The sequence below is a fragment of the Malus sylvestris genome, chromosome 12 (assembly GCF_916048215.2).
Source record: "Malus sylvestris chromosome 12, drMalSylv7.2, whole genome shotgun sequence".
Lineage (NCBI taxonomy): Eukaryota > Viridiplantae > Streptophyta > Magnoliopsida > Rosales > Rosaceae > Malus > Malus sylvestris.
Window position 1 is genome coordinate 13,399,716 of NC_062271.1, and position 21,881 is coordinate 13,421,596.

Here is a 21,881-nt window from a genome sequence, read left to right on the forward strand (position 1 = left end):
GAGAATTGAATTTAAACATTGAAATCATAGGAAAAGAAACACCTAGAAATTCCAGCGACGCGAACTTGAATTGCATGAATCTTCCGAGCTTCCTTCTCCCCCTCCTTGGTGCGGCAAGGACTTTGGACAGGTTCTTTGGGGTTATGGATGGTGTAGAATGGATGGAGGATGTGTGATGGTGTTTAGGGTTGATGGGTGGTGCGGCTAGGGTTGTTTTTGGGCAGAAATTATGGCATATGGTGGTGGAAGGGTGCGGCAAAGAGCAAGGAATGATTTCTGGCGTGAATTGTGAATTGTGGTGAGTGGTGATCTGATTTAGGGGTTAATAGGAGTATATATAGGCACTTAAAACCCTAGGGTAATCAGATATGGACTTGGATAACCCAAATCCACAAGGAAATAGGTCTAAACAATCAGATTTTGCAAGGGAAAAGGGGTCCTAGGTACGGCAGGTTTGTAGGATATGGATAGGCCTTCTAGAATGCCTTGCAAGGCAAGGAACTAGGGCATCTAGAAGCTAGGGTGCGGCACCAATGTAGGGATTAGGGATAGGGCTTCTAGAAAGCCCCAAAACTGATAGGAAATGTAGAAACTCACGGCAAGGAGGGGAATTCTTCTAGAAACTTCTCATTTGTGTCCTACAACACTTAGGAGTCCTTCTAGCATTAGGAAAACATGTCTTAATCCTCCCTTGACTTGGAATTCTTCTCCTACTTCATCTTGGAAACCTTTCCTTCTTGGACTTGGAAATCTTCTTTGTTGCTGAAACTTGATGCCATTTGGATTTAACTTTCCTACTTCGAGTAGGAAACCTTGTTTGAGTAGGAATCTTGATCCTCAAGGAATCCTAATTCAACTAGGATTCCATCTTCACTTAGGCGCTTTCCTACTTCGACTAGGAAACCTTGTTCAAGTAGGAAACATCATCTTCAAATCTTCAATTTCGTCCATCCTCTTGGCCCCAAGCATATGACATCCATTCCAAGCTCAACTTTGCTCCAAAAGGCTCCAAAATGCATCCTTTTTCATATTTTGCCCTTAGAACCTGAAAACACATAAAACTAGCTTAAAAGACCACTTTACTAAGCAAAAACACTATAAATGTACAAGAACAAGCTAAACTAAGGCGCATAAATATGCTCCTATCAGTCTCCTACCTTTAGAACGTCAAATGCTTGATGCTTCGGCGGGGGGAGCATTGGTGGACAAAACACCCATGGCTGCCAAGATCTTGATCTCTAATCGAGCGTTGAACGCTTAACAATACGAGGGAGTAGGCCAAAGGGGACCCCCACGGCACCAAGTACATGAGGTAAGTTCAACTTCCGATCTTCATTCACAATTGGCTAATCTTACTTCTCTTGTGTCTCAGATGGCCGAGGGCATGAAGATGCAAGGACCAATTGTATGTGGCGTATGTTCCATCCAAGGACATGTCTCTGAAAAGTGTCCACAGTTGATTGAAAATGGTGGATGGGAAAGCGCCCATGCAATTGGGTTTCAAGGTCAAAACCAACCAAGGAACGATCCATATTCAAACACATATAATCCCGGTTGGAGAGACCACCCAAATTTCAAGTGGAGGGAGCCCCAACAACCTCAAAACCAAGGAGGCTTTTGGCAACAACCCCCGGGGTTCTTTCCCAAAACTTACGGCCCACCCCAAAATCAAGCCCAATTCGGCCCAAGTGCCTCAGGTACGTCTCTTGACAATGATGCACTTCTTAAGATACTAACTAAGTTGTCTAATGGGTAGGAAGATCAAGCTAAAGCTATGCAAAACCAAGACGAAAGGGTGGATCAACTTGAGAAACAAATTGGGCAGATTGCCGAGTTTGTAGGTAAGTTTCGAGATCCCGGCCAACTCCCTAGTTCCACCATTTCAAATCCAAAGAGAGGTTTCGAAAGTGCAAAGGCAATACTTTTGAGAAGTGGAAAAGAGATTGGGGCAGGTTCTACACCATCACAAACAGGTCCCAAAAGTGATGTAAATGTGCAAATTGAAGAGGAGGAATCAAGCATGCCCACGGCAAAGGTAGACCACCTTTGCCGCAAGCTCCTAGTGCCCCAAATCTGTCCAATTCGTCCAACAAGGGTAAGAATGTGTCAAATTCGGTTCATACTAATGTTTTTCCTTCGAATGTTCCTTTTCCTAGTAGGTTTATGCAAACGAAGAAGGAGGAAGTTGAAAAGGACATCCTTGAGACATTTAGGAAAGTTCAGGTAAACATACCTTTGTTGGATGCAATCAAGCAAGTCCCGAGGTACGCCAAGTTTTTGAAGGAGTTGTGTACCACTAGGAAGAGAATGTCGACTAAGGAAGTGGTAAAGGTAGGTGAGAATGTGTCCGCCATCTTGCAACGCAAACTACCTCCCAAATGCAAGGACCCGGGTAGTTTTACCATTCCTTGTGTCATTGGTAACACTAGATTTGAATCTGCCATGCTTGATTTAGGTGCTTCTATAAATGTTATGCCATATTCCATTTATGCATCTATGAACTTAGGATCATTGAAAAATGATGGTGTAATAATACAATTGGCCGATAGTTTTAACGCCTATCCAAAGGGAGTTTTGGAAGATGTTCTTGTGCAGGTGAATCATTTAGTCTTCCCAGCGGATTTCTATGTCCTCGAAATGGATGAATCGAACCATGCTCCTTCGCTGCCCATCCTCCTAGGAAGGCCATTCATGAAAACGGCCCGGACGAAGATTGACGTGTATAGTGGAACTTTGTCCATGGAATTCGATGGGGAAGTTGTTAATTTTAATCTTTCTGATTCCATTAAATACCCTAGTGAGGACCATTCATGTTTCTCTATTGATATAATTGACTCTTTGGCGCAGGGATATCTCGAAGATTTGAATGACGATGCGCTTGAAAAAGTCATTACACGAGGCATGGAACTCACAACCAAGGGGGCAGATTCTAAGCTACCCCACGACATACATGAATTAGGCCATGCCGTGCCTCCTAGTGAGGAAGTTCTTGAGTTGGTTGCTGCCCTTGATTCATTGCCTACACATGATGGTAAGTTTCCTAACCGTGAGTCCATTCCAATTTCGACTAACAAGTTGCTTCCATCCATCGTTCAGGCACCCATACTTGATCTCAAACCCCTACCAAGCCATTTGAAGTACATCTTTTTGGGGGAAAACGAGACACTACCTGCCATCATCTCTTCATCCCTCACGGCACAAGAGGAAGAGAAGCTAGTGCATGTGTTGAAGTTGTTCAAATCTGCCCTAGGATGGACATTGGCCGATATTAAAGGTATAAGCCCTACGACTTGTATGCATCACATATTTCTTGAGGAGGGGGCCAAACCAACTAGAGAGGCTCAACGTCGTCTTAACCCTCCAATGATGGAAGTGGTGAAAAAGGAGATAATCAAACTTCTAGATTGTGGGGTGATTTATCCCATCTCCGATAGTCGTTGGGTTTCACCTATCCAATGTGTGCCCAAGAAATCTGGAGTGACGGTTGTCGAGAATGCGGAGAATGAGCTTGTGCCCACCCGAATTCAAACTGGTTGGCTTGTGTGCATTATAGGAAGATAAACGCCACCACAAGGAAGGATCACCTCCCTTTGCCGTTTCTAGACCAAATGTTGGAAAGGTTAGCCGGTCATTCCTTTTATTGTTTTCTTGATGGATATTCAGGTTATAACCAAATTGTCATTGCCCCGGATGATCAAGAAAAGACCACTTTTACTTGTCCCTTTGGAACGTTTGCATATCGACGCATGCCATTTGGCTTGTGCAATGCTCCTGCCACGTTTCAAAGGTGTATGGTAAGCATATTTTCGGATTATGTTGAAAAGATTATTGAGATATTCATGGATGATTTTAGTGTGTTTGGTGATTCATTTGACAAATGCTTGGATAATCTCACTTTAATCTTGAAACGTTGTGTTGAAACAAACCTTGTGTTGAATTAGGAAAAGTGTCACTTTATGGTTAAACAAGGTATTGTTTTGGGTCATATAATTTCTGAAAAGGGAATTGAAGTTGATAAGTCGAAAGTAGATCTTGTACGTTACTTACCCTCTCCTACTTCGGTTAGAGAGGTTCGTTCGTTTCTTGGTCATGCAGGATTCTATAGAAGATTTATCAAAGACTTTTCCAAGATTGCACAACCCCTATGCCGCCGCCTCCTCCAAAAGGATGTGTCTTTTGAGTTCAACGAGGCATGTGAGAAGGCATTCAAGCATCTCAAGGAGCTACTTACCACGGCACCCATCATCATTCCTCCGGATTGGTCCATTCCATTTGAATTGATGTGTGATGCCTCGGATTATGCACTTGGGGCTGTTTTGGGTCAAAGAAAAAAAAATAAACATTCCCATGTTATTTATTATGCTTCACGCACTCTAGATGATGCTCAATTGAATTATTCTACAACCGAAAAAGAACTTTTGGCGGTTGTATTTGCTTTAGATAAATTTAGATCATATCTAATTGGTACTAAAGTAATTGTTTTCACTGACCATGCAGCCTTGAAGTATCTTTTCACCAAAAAGGAGGCTAAACCAAGGCTCATTCGTTGGATGCTCTTACTTCAAGAGTTTGATATTGAAATTTGGGACAAGAAAGGTTGTGAAAACGTGGTGGCTGACCACCTAAGCAGATTGGTGCGTGAAGAAGAGTCCCTCCCCATTTCTGAGACATTTCCGGATGAACAACTTCTGTCCATTGAGGTAAGTACCCCTTGGTATGCCGATTTGGTTAATTTCTTGGTGTCTAAGCAAGTTCCTAACACCCTAAGCAAGGTTCAACGTGATAAGTTGAAACATGATGCAAGATTTTATGTGTGGGATGATCCATATCTATGGAAATATTACCCATATCAGATTGTTAGAAGATGTGTGCCAAATTCTGATTTTAATTCAATTCTAGCATTTTGTCATTCTTATGCATGTGGAGGCCATTTTGGCACCCAACGAACAGCCCTCAAAGTGTTAGAATCTGGTTTTTATTGGCCTACATTGTTCAAAGATGCTAGAATGTTTTGCTTAACATGTGATAGATGTCAAAGAACAGGTTCCATTTTGGCAAAAGACCAAATGCCGCAAGCACCCATCTTCAATGTTGAAATTTTTGATGTATGGGGTATTGATTTCATGGGTCCCTTTCCTACTTCATTTGGTTTTACTTATATTTTGCTTGCGGTTGATTATGTTTCCAAATGGGTAGAAGCAAAAGCTACCCGGACTAACGATTCTAGAGTGGTTTCAGATTTCATCAAGACTAACATTTTCTCTATATTTGGGATGCCGCGGGTGTTTATAAGTGATGGAGGCTCCCATTTCTGCAATCGGACCATTGAGGCATTCTTTAAGAAGTACAATGTCAAGCATAAGGTTTCAACACCTTATCACCCTCAAACAAGTGGCCAAGCCGAAGTCTCAAATAGAGAAATCAAGCAAATCTTAGAGAAGACCGTGGGGCCTAACCGAAAAGATTGGAGCATGCGTTTAGACGATGCATTATGGGCGTATCGCACTGCCTATAAGACACCCCTAGGGATGTCTCCATTTCGGCTAGTTTATGGCAAGCCTTGTCACTTACCCGTGGAACTAGAGCACAAGGCGCATTGGGCCGTGAAAACGTTCAATTTGGACTTAGATGCTGCTGGAATGCATCGAAAGCTCCAATTGAATGAGCTTGAGGAGCTAAGGAATGAAGCATATGAGAATGCCCGAATCTACAAGGAGAAAACAAAGGCGTTTCATGACAAGATGATTAGGGGCAAAACCTTCTCAATTGGGCAGAAAGTTTTACTTTTTAATTCTCGCTTACGTTTATTTCCTGGTAAGTTACGTTCTAAGTGGATCGGACTTTTGTTGTTACTAATGTTTTTCCACATGGTGCAGTTCAAGTCCAAAGCTTACGGAACGGGATGGAATTCAAAGTTAACGGGCATCGATTGAAGCCATACTATGAGAGTGCTATGGGGCAGGTTGTGGAGGAGATCCCACTCCATGCCGTGGGCACCAATGGGGCATGATTGTGTTCTTCGTCCGGCTGCAAGACGTAAAAGAAAGCGCTACTTGGGAGGCAACCCATGCAATTCAACAAAGGAAGCCCAAGGAATCACTCCAATTCCCGATTTGCGTTCCTAAACCCTTCTCTTTGTTGATTCTTTCTAATCTGCCTATTTAGTTGTTTTACTTGTTGTTTGTGTGTTTTGTGTGATTCTATGCTTAAAACATTGAGGACAATGTTTGATTTACGTGTGGGGGGGTAACTAAGTGTTTTTCATGTAAATTCGTGGGATTTTATCACCCATTATTTCAAAACTTGTTCTTTGCTGTTTTTAAGTGTTTTTAGTGTGTTTTGGTGTGTTTTAGTGTGTTTTGAAGTAAAAATCCGAAAATCAAAGAAAAAATTGAAAAATTTGTTTTAAAAAAACCCAAAAAGAGTTGTTTTTGTGTGTTTGTTTGTGTTTAGGGTACCTTCCAACACAATGATGAGGATTCGGTTTGTAATTGCATGGCTGTTAAAGAAAGTTATTAACATGATGAAAGTTTGAATTACTCTTTGGTTATGCTTGGTTGTGGTTATAGCTTATGAATTCACATGCAATCACAAAGGATAAAAATTAGTTTTTGTAACATGCTTGAAGGAAGTTACTCAAACGAACGCTACAACCTTGTGAGACTTGAGCCTAAACGTTTATTTGGAGAGTTAAAATCTGTGCATTATTGTTTTCTAAGTCGTTGTATGATCTCATTATTCCTTGCTTGGTTACTACTTAGAAGGCGTTTCATCATTTAGTTCCAAATGCTAGAACTCATGCCCATTTCATTCAAAGCATGTTATTGATTTGCATAACACATATTCAAGATAAAGTTGTGTAGTGACCACCACCATAACCAAAAAGCCGTGAATCCCCTATGTCATTATGTTTTGTAGGTTTTAACCCCATTGAGCCTTGTTTAGCCTTTTCTTTGTTAACCCACATTACCCTCACCTAGCCTAGATTAGGACCATCCTTACCCTTGTTCTTAAAGCATAGTAAAGCATAATTCAAATTGAATTCCTTTTGATTTATATATGGCAGAAAACAAGTGTGGGGGAAAGGTTTCAATTTGGGTATTTTGGGTGCCATAGAACACGGCATGAAAAGAAAAAAAAAAAATGAAATTCGTGGAAAAAGAAAAAGAAAAAGTGTGTGAAAAAGAGTCCCAAAGTATTGTTTGTTGAAGAAAGGGGTCCAAAACTTTGAATTCGGCCCTAAATATTGCTTGAATCCTCCCTTCGTGTTTATAAGTTGATTTCTGCAATCTAAGTGAATTCTAAGTTTCAATTTCATTACTTTGCTTGCTATTGCTTTAAGAACGTTTGTTTTCCCTTACCTTTCTTTGTTAGCCAATACCCCAAGCCTCGTTACAACCTTGAACTTCAATCTTGAGTGTTATGTGTTTCAATTTGTGGAGTTTGAATTTGGTATGAGCATATGGTGTCACTGGTTCTCACGTCTAAGTAGTAGCATTCCATTCATGAGATCATATCTTAACATGTTTATTAACTCCAGAAATTGCGTTCTTTGTTATACATATATGTGAGCGTTCGTTTCCATATCTACATCAATCTTCTCACATATAACTAGTATAGGGTGTGTAGTTAGAAAATCTGAGTGAAAATTGAGTGCATATCTTGTAAGGAATTGAGTGATTTCTCTAAGGCATGTTACTACATCAAAAACATTGTTTTAATTGATTAATTGTGAACTAGTAAGTGGTAACTATGATTAAGTATGTGCTTAAGTGTAAAGATGACTAAAATCTGTGGGGAATAACGATTTTTAACATGTCATGTGCTTTGGAAATCCCTGAGGCAAATGTTGGAAGGTTTAGGTTGTGTTTTATTTGTTTTGTTTTGTTTTATTTCTTTGTTTTGCTCGAGGACTAGCAAAAGCTAAGTGTGGGGGGAATTTGATAGGAGCATATTTATACGGCTTAATTGACTTGTTCTCGTGCATTTATGTTATGTTTCGTTAGCTATTTTAGTGTTTAAAGTTACTTTTGTGTGTTTTCAGATTCCAAAGCCGAAGTGTGCAAAATGATGTAATTTGGAGCCTTTTGGAGCAAAAGGAATGGATGAATTGAAGACTTGAAGAAATTAGGATTCCTAATCAACGAAGGATTCCTAATTGAAGAAGGATTCCTAATTGAACAAGGATTCCTAATTGAAGAAGGATTCTTAATCGACGAAGGATTCCTAATGGAAGATGGATTCCTAGAAGAACAAGGATTCCTACTCCAACAAGGATTCCTACTTGAAATAGGAAAGTTAAGCCAAAGTTTCCTACTTTGGTTTGATTTTTCCTAAATGTCCCTAAAAGTTCCAGCAATTATGAAGACTTCCTAAGCATTCTAGGACATCAAATACACATCTCTTGCACCTTTTGAACCCTTGCCGCACCCACCTTGGTATTTCCTCTTCCTTGCCGTGCAAGGGAGAGGGTTATTTCCTGATTCTAAGCTTTAAAACACCTTCCTTTTGTGTTTTAAACCCTAGCCGAATTTCCCTTGCCCTTTCCTTTAATTTTCTGATTTTGTTTCCTATTTCTAGAAGCTTTTGACTTAAATTTCTGTTTACCTAATTAGCCTAGGGTTTTTAATTTCCTAATCCCTTTAAATAAACATGTTTGTGCAGCCACAAACAACCCCATTCAGTCCCATTCACGCCAGAAACATCACCACTCTCTCTGCCGCACCTATCCTTCACCATTCACCATATTTTCTGACCAAAAACCACCCTAGCCGTCCCATACACCTATCCCAGCCATAAACCCATCATTCTACACCATTCATAACCCCCAAAACTCACCCATTCGTGTGCAGCAGCAAGGAGAAAGAAGGAAGGACTCTTGGATGCTTAAGCTTCATCGTTGGTGCATTCTAGGTGTAATTCGTTTTATGATTTCAATGTTTAATTTCTTTTCCTTTCGTTTTGCTACGAACATGAGTGGCTAAACCCCTATTGGTTAGGGGTAATTTCGAAGCCATGACTATGTATGCAAGTTGATTTGATAAATTCCAGTTATGAGTTCTTGAATCGTGAATGCAATTGGCTTAACTGTGCGAGTAATAACTTATTTGTGTTTGTTAATTAGGGGTCGACACTTAATTGGCTTGCATGAATATGTTGCTAGAATATAAGGTTGTTTCACATAATCGTCACACACTTATATTCATATGTAGTGAAGGTCGCTAGTCACGATCGCGTTAAGTCCAATTCCTAGCATGAGTGACATGATGTCATAGTTGCAAGTGCTTTGTCAATGCTTATAGTTTTCATTGAACGTAATTGTGGAGCCAAAAATATTCACTAGGCGACACGTGGACTTTTGGACAAAAGAGGACAAAAATACCCTCAAGGCATACCGGTTTTCCTACACGCGAGCAGTAGAGAATCATTTTTTCAACCAAGTCAAAAGTGCCCAAAATAGGTATCAACTTAAAACCTAATTTATTCATATATTTCCCATTTCATTATTTAGCTAATCAATTAGCTAAATAATATACTTATTCCTTTCATATTTCATAAAATCATAATAATTGACTAATTAAGGGATTAATTACCTAATCAATCCCTTAATTGTCAATTTGAAACATCCACTCAAACCTAAAAACACAAGAGGGCCGGCTATCCCATTGAAAAACCTAATCCATTACCTTTTTTCTACCTTTTCCCACCATTTCTTCCTTTTTATTAGCCAATTATACAAAAAACCACCAAAACATTCATTTTATGTTTAATAGCCAAATAAATTGGCTAATTAAACCTAAAAACCCTAGCCACCTCCTATCCCTATAAATATACTCTCATTCTCACCAAAAAGCTAATTCCAACACTTTGGCAAAAATCCCAAAATTCTCTAAACACTCTTTCTCTCTAAATTCTAACTTTGGCATCGGAGGTTCTTCGGCCAAAGCCCCCCCCATTCATCGTGGGCGCGTGAGGCTCTTGGCCTTAACCTAAGGTGTTAATTGTTTTGTAGGTGCAAAATTGTCCAAGATCAAGGAGGAAGAAATTTGCATCCACAAATTGGTGCTTTCATTGAGAGCTGAAATCCATACTCGTAGAAGACTCTCGCACAAAAAGGTTTTTTCTTTATTTTCTAGTCCATTTGAATATTTTTCATACGTTCTTATTATTAGAATTTTTTACTTGCAAAGGTTCTTTGATAAAACGTATAAGCAAAATATAATGGCTAGAAATTTAGAAAATTCCACAAGTGAAAATTCTAATGTTCAAGAAATGGGATTGTGGAGATCCGTGAGGCTAAATGCGACAATAAGGGGAGCGGCATCATCATCACGAGCTTCCACCATGGGAACCACCGTGGTGGCTACCTCGGTAGCCACCCGCGGCGAGGTCCATGGTGCCTTCACCACGGCCACCATGGGAACCACCGCGGTGGCTACTTCGGTAGCCACTCGTGGCGAGGTCCATGGAGCCTTCACCACGGCCCGGAGATCCGTGAGGCAAAATGCGACAATAAGGGGAGCGGCATCATCACCACAAGCTTCTACCATGGGAACCACCGTGGTGGCTACCTCGGTAGCTACCCGCGGCGAGGTCCATGGTGCCTTCACCACGGCCACCATGGGAACCACCGCGGTGGCTACTTCGGTAGCCACTCGTGGCGAGGTCCATGGAGCCTTCACCGCGGCCCGAGCCGTGCCATCCAAGGCTCATGGTACCAAGACCACGATCCAAGCTATGCCATCTAAGTTTACGTGGACCTAAGCCCAAACCTCGCATTCACATGCACCGCGCATTGAGCAGCCTGCTCCCGTGATCCAGCCTGCTTTCGTCGAGCAGCCCACTCCGGTGGCCCAGCCTGCTCCTGCCAAGCAGCCCACTCCCGTGGCCCAGCCTGCTCCTGCCAAGCAGCCTGCTCTCGTGACCCAGCCTGCTCCCGACGAGCAATCCACTCCCGTGGTCCAGCCTGCTTCCGTCGAGTAGCCCACTCCTGTGGCCCAGCCTGCTCCTGCCAAGCAGCCTGCTCTCGTGACCCAGCCTGCTCCCAACGAGCAGCTCACTCCCGTGGTTCAGCCTGCTTGCGTCGAGCAGCCCACTCTCACGGCCCAACCTGCTCCTGCCGAGCAGCCTGCTCTCGTGACCCAGCCTGCTCCCGACGAGCAGCCCACTCTCAAGGCCCATCATGCTCCAGTGGCTTTCCAAGCAGCCCAAGTCGACCCAAGACTATCTCAACCATCCGGACCTACCATCGAGCCGGGGGCATTCTCACCATATTTTTTCGTGGATTTGACATTTCCCAATTCAAATCTCGCGCCCGGAGTCTACCACATTTCCACTGCCCAAGGAGGCGCATTCCTTCCAAGCTCTTCCAATCCAAATGGCGAACAAAACTTGTCTCGACAAGTCATAGGGTTGACGAGCGCCCTTGCACAACAGACAACTTTGGTGAATCAACTTTTGCAACGCATCGGGATCCAACGTGCCCCGGACGAGGTATCCCGAAGTAGGACAAGGGCAGACGAACCTTTCCAGCAGCGTCCCGGCAAGCAGCCATTCGACCAGCCACGAGCCGAACGTTCAGGCAGTGTACATTCCCGATTGGGCCTCCGAGATAGCGTATACTCCCATCTTAGCGCACGGAGGAGCGTGTACTCTCGACTAGGCCCATGGATGAGCACACATTCACGGTTGGGGTCACACTCCGATAGTCAACATGAGCAACCTTCCGAACAAAGTGCTCATTCGCGGCTAAGCCCACAAGGAGCATCATCCACCTCACATCAGAGTAGGCAGCACGACGGACGGAGAGAGGCAGTCACTCAATCCAGCTCAAGTTCAACCAGCAGCCTGCGAAGAACTCGCTCGCCTGCTAGGAATGCACCACATGCACTGCATCTGCGGCGTAGACGAGCCAAACACATGGAAGAGCAGTCTAGACCAGCAAGTCATGGTTGGGGGCAGCCGAGAGCTCCGCTACCCCAACAAAGGCAAATTCAGGAAGAAGTAGAGAGACTCTTGACCAAGCGATTGCATGATTTCCAACGCAACGAGGTCACCGACGAGGCACTACGATGGAACATGACCAACATAAGCAGGTCACCCTTCACGGACGAGATCGAGCAGGCAGAGCCTCCACGAGAGTTCAGCATGCCACATTTCACATCTTTCAAAGGGGATGAAGACCCGGAGAGACACTTAAAGCGCTACCGAAGCGCAATTATCCTTTATCGAAACAACGATGAGCTTATGTGCAAGATATTCACCACCACTCTACAAGGCGAGGCGCAAGATTGGTTCTACACCCTGCCGCCACAATCCATCCGGAATTTCTACGAACTTTCTTTGGTTTTCACCAAAGAATATTCATCCTATCGCTCGATCAAAAAGAAATCTGATCATTTGTTCAACGTCAAGAAGAACCTAAAGGAGTCACTTCGCGACTATGTGAGGAGGTTCAAAGTAGAGAAGGCAAAAATAGTCGGATGCAACGACTCGATAGCTAGAGCAGCCTTCCAAAAAGGACTTCCAGCAGACCACCCACTATTCGGAAAATTGATCATGAAAGAAGATCTAACTCTGGAAGACTCTTTTGCTTTGGCAGAGAAGTATGCACTTTGGGATGAGGCTCGCCAATGCACATTCAAGGACTTGAAGAAGTACCCGACATCACCTCCCTAGAAGCAGCGGATGACTTATTCACATGTTTGACGGTATCTAAAGTAGCAATAAGCTCTACCATCATGCGAGAAGAGATGGGGGCCCGACTACCTGTATTCCACAGTTACCTGTATTCTACAGTTCAAAAGCTCTCCTCGATGTTATTAAAAATTCAAAAGCTAACTTTGGCGATAGTTGTTGCAACCCAGAAGCACAAGTTTTACTTTCAAACGCATGCAATCATCATAATGACGTACTATTCTGCCCAATCCAGACGCGCGACGATAAAGGCGTAGACCCTGGCGGATGTAAAGTTTTCTGACGAACGCAACACTGGAAGGACACACTCGAAAGCAAGTTTTGTCCTCGTCGCCCTAAAAGATTCTACATAGGAGCAACATGTACCGGCAGTTGAGTACCATTTCTTGCTGCGCATCACACAGCCCTAGCCGACCCTTGCTCAATTATTCAACTCTAGAGTGGCCCAATACCGGCAGTTGAGCATCTCCTGTTGCGTATGACATGGCCCCATCTCCACAGCTCCCTACTGCGTCTTCACGCCGAGCCTAGGTGACGTAAAAGAGCGGCCCAACGATGCCTCAGAAGTAGCCGAGCACACTCTAGCTGCGCCTACTCCACCCGATGGAGACTTCTGGCATTTGCATGTCGACGACGCAGAAAAGCCTTCATCACTGCCGGCAGAGAAGGCTCCAAAAAGATGGATCCCATCTGGGAAGGTCCGTACAAGATCAGCAGAGTAGGGGGCAAGAGTAATTACACCCTCACCACCATGAAGCGGCAAAAAGATTGAAAAGAAATGGATGGCCTACAATCTGAAGAAGTACCATGTGTGACCTCCCGCTACATCAAAACCCGAAGACTCAATAAGCTCGACGGGCACCACCTCACAAGTTGAGGACTATCCAGTTGTTATGCAGTTCTTACCTTACAGCTAAAGTTCTCGTTCGTTTCACTCGTTTTTCAATGAGGAATTTAGAAGTAATCACAACTTGGCTTGGCTGCATGCTTACAACAACTAATCACTCCTGCACTTCAAAAGAAGGCTGCGCCCTTCTTAGGGACTCATCGCAAGAATTGCGCCCCCCGATGGACCAACCATGCTCTCCAGTGCGAGAGGGTAAACCAATTCTCCGACACCCATATGGGTCAGCTCTCCAAGACGGGAGGATAAACTTTACACTCCGAATATCCAGACGTGGATGAGCCTGGCTGCCCTAGTATAACTAGATGCACGATGGCTTGCGCCGGGATTCCTAGAAGTAGCCGCAATGGTCTTTTTCAAGGCTTAGCTAACTGAAGGATTTTGGGTCTCTTGGCCTAATCCGTGGGGAACCGGGCCCTAGAGACGGAGAGGGCACATTACGCAGTACATCCGATGGACGGCTGCCCTGGAATCCTAAAGCTGCTACCGAGTGCACTAAGGTAGCCTACGGATTCCGGAAGACTGCCTACGGCTTGCCCTTCGAGCAGTGAAGCCGCACTAGACTTATACAACCGCACATTCTTGTGAAAGGTTAAACAAGCTAGCGCGCATATACGAAGTTTTATCCACTGCCGACATGCTACGTAGTCGATAAGCTTCACCTCTGCCAAACGCGGAACAACCTACACCAAGTCCTAAAGTGTTGTGATACTTGCTACGCAACCTACGGAATTGAAGAAAGTCAAGGTTAACAACCTAGTGGTTACGCGGACTTGTCTGCTTCTGTAAGTAAGGCATCCGGCTGCCAACCCTATGGCTAACAACTTTGCAAAGTTCTACACCAACACCTACGGCTGCATAGGCTACGCGAGTTTGTCTGCTTATAAAAAAGTAGCATGCCTGCCACTGGTCTATCAAGTCTAAAGGTTAGGGCATGAACAAAAGAAGTGAAGATGAAGAAAAACGAAGGAAAACATGTTTATAAACAACTAGCAAAGGCCGAATGAGTTCAAGCAAAACAAGAGCTACAAGGAAAAACAAAGAAAATCCTAAAGGCTACCTAAAATACAACACTACAGCAGCTTGGACATCCCACGACTACTCGGTCGCCACACCTTCAACAGTCGTAACACTCTTAGCAACGGCATCATCCGGCGCTTCACCCCCGGCTGCCCTAGTCTGGGCACTAACTTCTCCAACTACTTCACCAATGGAAGCCTTAAAAGTAAAAGCAAGCAAGTCTTTCGGAGAAATAGAGAAGGTCTTAAAACCTCAAGCCCATCATTCTCACCCTTCAGCTGCTCATTCTTCTTAAGCAGACTAACACAGACGCGCTGCAGCTCATCCATTCCCTTCTTAGCATAAGCAGCGAAACGAAGCTCAGAAATTGCAAGCTTAAGATCTTGAATCTGAGGCGAATCAATCTCAGCAGCAAAGGGAGCAGGCTTTGGCGCCACTTTAGCAGCAGAGTCCACCTTACCACTCTTCATAATAGTAAGTCTCTACAAAGGTGAACCGAACTTGGCTCCCAAAGAACGTCCTGGTACAGACTTCGGCACTGAGGGCATGATAAAACCTTTACGCTGAGCAATCTTATCCACAATTGTACTAGCCATTCTCAACATGGAATACGCCACATGCTCAGATCTAGCAGCCTTATTTTTCTTCCCATTAGAAGAAGTCATGTCAATCACATACCTCTCGGTAGCAAGCGGACCCTCATGAGCAGCAGAAGAAGTTTCTTAACTAGGCATCTCATGAGCAGGCGGGGAAGATCTCTTCTTTCCATCTTCATTCATAGTAAGCTCCACGACAGTGATCAGACGAGCCAATGCATCCGCCTTGATCCTCTTTACCTCATCTTTCTGGAGCAGCCCACCTTTCTTTCAGCAAAGAAGACTAAGCAGCCAACGACATTCATGGTACTCAGCAGGGGAGCTCAACCCAGCATTCCAGCAGGCAGAAGGCCTGCATGCCCAACATTCCAGCAGCCCATGAGACCCGCAATCTCCTTATTTCTCTCAATCGCCAGCCTGGCCCGAGTCAGGTCCAAGAGCCCAAAGGACATGAGCCATGCGGCTCGCCTAACACTGTGCCCTAGCGCCACAATCCTCGACCCCAGCTGCACAAGCTGTCCTTGGCTCAAGCCAAGCCAAGCTGCCCAAGCAGTGGTCCCTGCCACGACATCTCCTCAGCTCATGCCGAGCCAGCTCCTGGCCCCTGCCAGCCGACGTGCCGCACCACCCCGACGGCTACCCCGCAATAGCACTATCCAAGAATAAGGCAAGAAAAATTAAATTTTTCTTACATTGGTGCGGCACGAAGAAGACGAAGAAAGCAACGAAAGACGGTCCTTTGCACGGACAAGATGTAGAAGATTGCTAGAGGAGGGGGAACAAATATCCTCTAAGCTATCTCTCTCTTGTAGGGTAGAATAAATCGCTCTCCAAAGTTGATTTAATAACCCACTTAAGGTGGACTTAAATAGGCTTTGAGAGAAATTTATTTCCCTTTCCTAGAAGGATCTAATTTCCTATTAAAGAGATAATCAACATCAAAATAGGAAGCAGTCTTAAGTTTCCTAAAGCAAGAAGATCTCTACACCTGCTGCCCTTTTTTGCGAGCAGCCCAACAGGTGTGGGGGCATTTGTGGAGCCAAAAATATTCACTAGGCGACACGTGGACTTTTGGACAAAAGAGGACAAAAATACCCTCAAGGCATACCGGTTTTCCTACACGCGAGCAGTAGAGAATCATTTTTTCAACCAAGTCAAAAGTGCCCAAAATAGGTATCAACTTAAAACCTAATTTATTCATATATTTCCCATTTCATTATTTAGCTAATCAATTAGCTAAATAATATACTTATTCCTTTCATATTTCATAAAATCATAATAATTGACTAATTAAGGGATTAATTACCTAATCAATCCCTTAATTGTCAATTTGAAACATCCACTCAAACCTAAAAACACAAGAGGGCCGGCTATCCCATTGAAAAACCTAATCCATTACCTTTTTTCTACCTTTTCCCACCATTTCTTCCTTTTTATTAGCCAATTATACAAAAAACCACCAAAACATTCATTTTATGTTTAATAGCCAAATAAATTGGCTAATTAAACCTAAAAACCCTAGCCACCTCCTGTCCCTATAAATATACTCTCATTCTCACCAAAAAGCTAATTCCAACACTTTGGCAAAAATCCCAAAATTCTCTAAACACTCTTTCTCTCTAAATTCTAACTTTGGCATCGGAGGTTCTTCGGCCAAAGCCCCCCCCATTCATCGTGGGCGCGTGAGGCTCTTGGCCTTAACCTAAGGTGTTAATTGTTTTGTAGGTGCAAAATTGTCCAAGATCAAGGAGGAAGAAATTTGCATCCACAGTAATGATCTTTGATTGTATCTTTATTATTATGATCTTTCATTGAACGTAATCATCCATTTAAACTCCCAAATTGTTTTACAATCTGTTTTAATTACAAAGTTTGTGTTTTGTTTCAATTTCGTCAAAACCAATCTCCCCTTTATTTTGAAGTCTTAGATTAGTTAGAAAGTGTTTTGGTTTGTGTTTTTAAGTGTTTTGATTCAAGTTAAAACTCAAATTCCTTCAGATTTGTGTTAGAGTTCAAACTGCCCAGAAAGTGTTTTTAAGGCAGTTTTGAGTCTTTTAGTTGCTATTTTGAGTCTTTGGTTTGTTTTAGTGTTTTAAATTTTAGTTTTGCATTCTTTGAGTCTAGTTTAGTGTTTTAAACTTCGTTTTTTTACGTTTTTAAGTCAGTTTTCAAGTGTTTAGCAATCCCTCCTAATCCTCGGTTTAGAACGATCCCTACTTACATACTTTGCTACAATTGATAAAAAGAGGGTTTAATTTGTGTGTTTAGTTATTTTACGCATCAGGGGGGTGTGGCAAAAGAGAGAAAGATGGCTGAAAATGTGTTTGTGATGTAGTGTATGAATGTGTAGATGGGTTTGGCTAAAAGAATGGATGGAGAATGGGTGGTGTGGCTGATTGTATTTTTTTTTATGTCCTCCTATGTTCTTCCCTTCACTCCCTATTTATAGAAGCTCCAAAGCAAAGAATCACTCAAGTGGCTTCAATAAACAATACAAACAAAGACCAAAATGATGCAAAAATAGCTAGTTTACATGCTCTTTTATCATTGTGTCTTGCCTTTAACAAAAGGCAATCATTCCTCTCTTGCTAATTCAAATCCTTTGTAGCTATCCATGTGCCTTCATTCTTCAATTTCTGATGCATTTGCCTTGTATTCCATCCCTTTTCCACATGTACTAGCTGTTAGACAACTTTCACACACATGTTTTGCATCATTTCATCTTGCAAACATCAACTTTCGGCCACTTTACACCTCTACACACATGCTATGCATCATTTCAGCTTGCAATTATGTTTGTAGTTGCTGAAAATGTGAATACAACTTGTAAAGCAATCCAACAAATGGCATCTTTCACTTCTTTTCCTTTCAAATTGTTCCTTAAGTGTATGTATCTGCACACTTCCATACCAACTTCTTTATTCAGATTTTTGCATGTGTTGAAACCCTTTTTAAAACACCAAAAACGTCCATCCCACTTGCTCCATATGCATGCAATCCATTTTGGCCCAAAATTGCTCCAAATTGCACCAAAATGCACTTTCTTTCTAACTTTGTTATTAGGACCTACAAACACACGAAAATAGCTTAAAACACTCTTATAAGCAATAACTAAGTAAGTAAATGCAAGAAAACATGTTAACTAAGTCGCATAAATATGCTCATATCAAGAGACCACCCAAATTTCAAGTGGAGGGAGCCGCAACCACCCCAAACCACAAGGAGGCTTTAGGCAACAACCCCCGGGCTTCTACACCAAGCCATACGCACCTACACAAGCTCATCCACAATCTGCTCCAAACACTTCAGGTAACACTTTGGATAATGACACACTTCTTAAGTTACTAACCAATTTGTCTCAAGGGCAAGAAAATCAAACCAAAGCAATGCAAAGCCAAGACAAGAAGGTGGATCAACTAGAGAAACAAATTGGGCAGATTGCTGAATTTGTAGGGTAGTTTCGAGACCAAGGAAGACTCCCTAGTTCCACCATTGCAAATCCAAAAGGAGGGTTTGAATCAGCCAAAGCAATCACCCTAAGAAATGGCAAGGAGGTTGGGGTAGGTTCTTCATCAAAAACAGGTCACAAAGAGGATGAAATGTTGCAAATGGAAGAGGAGGAATCAAGTCAACCCACAGCAAGGATAGAAGCATCCTTGCCGCAAGTTCCAATATCCCTAACACCACCCAATCTGTCCAACAAAGGTAAGAATGTGTCCAATTCGGGTTCTACTAATGTTATTCCTTCGAATATACCTTGTCCTCGTAGGTTCATGCAAACAAAGAAAGAGGAAGCTGAAAAGGATATTCTAATACATTTAGGAAAGTTCAAGTCAACATTCCACTCCTTGATGCAATCAAGCAAGTGCCAAAGTATGCCAAGTTTTTAAAAGAACTTTGCACAACTAGGAAGAGAATTTCGAGCAAGGAAGTGGTGAAGGTAAGTGAAAATGTCTCAGCCATCTTACAACGTAAGTTGCCTCCTAAATGCAAGGATCCGGGTAGTTTTACAATTCCTTGTGTCATTGGTAATACCCATTTTAAATCTGCCATGTTAGACTTAGGAGCATCTATAAATGTTATGCCATATTCAATTTATGTATCTATGAACTTAGGTGAGTTGAAACATGATGGTGTAATCATACAATTGGCTGATAGATCTAATGCTTATCCAAAGGGAGTTTTGGAAGATGTTTTAGTGCAGGTTGATCATTTAATCTTTCCGGCGGATTTCTATGTCATCGAAATGGATGAATCAGACCATGCCCCTTCGTTGCCCATCCTCCTTGGAAGGCCATTCATGAAAAATGCGCGTACTAAGATTGATGTGTTTAATGGAACTTTTTCCATGGAATTTGATGGGTAAGTTGTTAATTTCAATCTTTCTGATTCTATTAAGTATCCTAGTGAGGATCATTCATGTTTCTCTATTGATATAATTGACTCTTTGGCGCAGGGATATCTTGAAGATTTGAATAACGATGCACTTGAAAACGTCATTACAAGAGGCATGGAACTCAAAACCAAGGGGGCAGAACCTATGCTAACCCACGGCATACATGAACCACTCCATGCCGTGCCTCCTAGTCAGGAATTCATTGAGTTGGTTGCTGCCCTTGAGTCATTACCTAACTTCGATTCAATTCCCATTTCGACTAACAAGTTGCTTCCATCCATAATTCAGGCACCCATCCTTAATCTCAAGCCCTTACCAAGCCATTTGAAGTACATTTTCTTGGGGGAAAACGAGACCTTACCCGCCATTATTTCCTCATCCCTCACGACACAAGAAGAAGAGAAACTAGTGCGTGTTTTGAAGGAGTTCAAATCTGTCCTAGGTTGGACCTTAGCCGATATCAAAGGTATAAGCCCTACAACGTGTATGCATCACATATTTCTTGAGGAGGGGGCCAAACCAACTAGAGAGGCTCAACACCGTCTCAACCCTCCGATGATGGAAGTTGTGAAAGAGGAGATAATCAAGCTCCTTGATTGTGGAGTGATTTATCCCATCTCCGATAGCCGTTGGGTTTCACCTATTGATAGGAGCATATTTATGCGACTTAGTTAACATGTTTTCTTGCATTTACTTACTTAGTTATTGCTTATAAGAGTGTTTTAAGCTATTTTCGTGTGTTTGTAGGTCCTAATAACAAAGTTGGAAAGAAAGTGCATTTTGGTGCAATTTGGAGCAATTTTGGGCCAAAATGGATTGCATGCATATGGAGCAAGTGGGATGGACGTTTTTGGTGTTTTAAAAAGGGATTCAACACATGCAAAAATCTGAATAATGAAGTTGAAGTGTGGAAGTGTGCAGATACATACACTTAAGGAACAATTTGAAAGGAAAAGAAGTGAAAGATGCCATTTGTTGGATTGCTTTACAAGATGTATTCACATTTTCAGCAACTACAAACATAATTGCAAGCTGAAATGATGCATAGCATGTGTGTAGAGGTGTAAAGTGGCCGAAAGTTGATGTTTGCAAGATGAAATGATGCAAAACATGTGTATGAAAGTTGTCTAACAGCTAGTACATGTGGAAAAGGGATGGAATACAAGGCAAATGCATCAGAAATTGAAGAATAAAGGCACATGGACAGCTACAAAGGAGTTGAATTAGCAAAAGAGGAATGATTGCCTTTTGTTAAAGGCAAGACACATGTGGAAAAGGGATGTAAACTAGCTGTTTTTGCATCATTTTGGTCTTTGTTTGTATTGTTTATTGAAGCCACTTGAGTGATTCTTTGCTTTGGAGCTTTTATAAATAGGGAGTGAAGGCAAAAACACTAGAGAACACACTACATCAAAAACACATTCAGCCACACCACCCATTCTCTATCCATTCTTTTAGCCAAACCCATCTACACATGATAGGAGCATATTTATGCGCCTTAGTTTAGCTTGTTCTTGTGCATTTATAGTGTTTTTCCTTAGTAAAGTAGTCTTTTAAGCTAGTTTTATGTGTTTTCAGGTTCTAAGGGAAAAGTATGCAAAAGGATGCATTTTGGAGCCTTTTGGAGCAAATTAGAGCTTGGAATGGACATCATATATTTGGAGCCAAGGGTTTGGACGAAATTGAAGATTTGAAGATGATGTTTCCTACTTGAACAAGGTTTCCTAGTTGAAGTAGGAAAGTCCCTAATTGAAGATGGAATCCTAGTTGAATTAGGATTCCTAGTTGAAATAGGTTTCCTAGTGAAATTGGGATTCCTAGAAGATGAAGTTCCCTACTCAAACAAGGTTTCCTACTTGAAGTAGGAAAGCTAAATCCAAATGGCATCAAGTTTCAGCAACAAAGAAGTTTTCCAAGTCCAAGAAGGAAAGGTTTTCCAAGATGAATAAGGAGAAGAATTCCAAGTCAAGGGAGGATTGAGACATGTTTTCCTAAAGCTAGAAGGGCTCCTAAGTGTTGTAGGACACAAATGAGAAGTTTCTAGAGTGTTCCCCTCCTTGCCGTGAGTTTCCTACATTTCCTATCAGTTTTGGGGCTTTCTAGAAGCCCTATCCCTAATCCCTACATTGGTGCCGCACCCTAGCTTCTAGATGCCCTAGTTCCTTGCCTTGCAAGGCATTCTAGAAGCCTTATCCTTCCTCTCCCTATCCAGCCACACCTAGGAGGTCTTTTCCCCTTTTAATTTTGATTTTTAAGCCTCATTCCTTGT

At 42.5% G+C, this 21,881-nt stretch overlaps 1 protein-coding gene across 1 annotated transcript in view; it reads left to right on the forward strand.

Annotated features, from left to right (window-relative positions):
• The first annotated feature begins 2,901 nt into the window (after positions 1-2,901).
• Positions 2,902-21,881, forward strand: part of LOC126592166 (uncharacterized) — a 48,445-nt gene continuing 29,465 nt past the window's right edge. The window contains exons 1-3 of the mRNA XM_050257907.1: positions 2,902-3,031; positions 4,567-4,700; positions 19,673-20,078. Coding sequence (XP_050113864.1) covers positions 2,902-3,031; positions 4,567-4,700; positions 19,673-20,078 — 670 coding nt within the window. The remainder of the gene's footprint in view (positions 3,032-4,566; positions 4,701-19,672; positions 20,079-21,881) is intronic.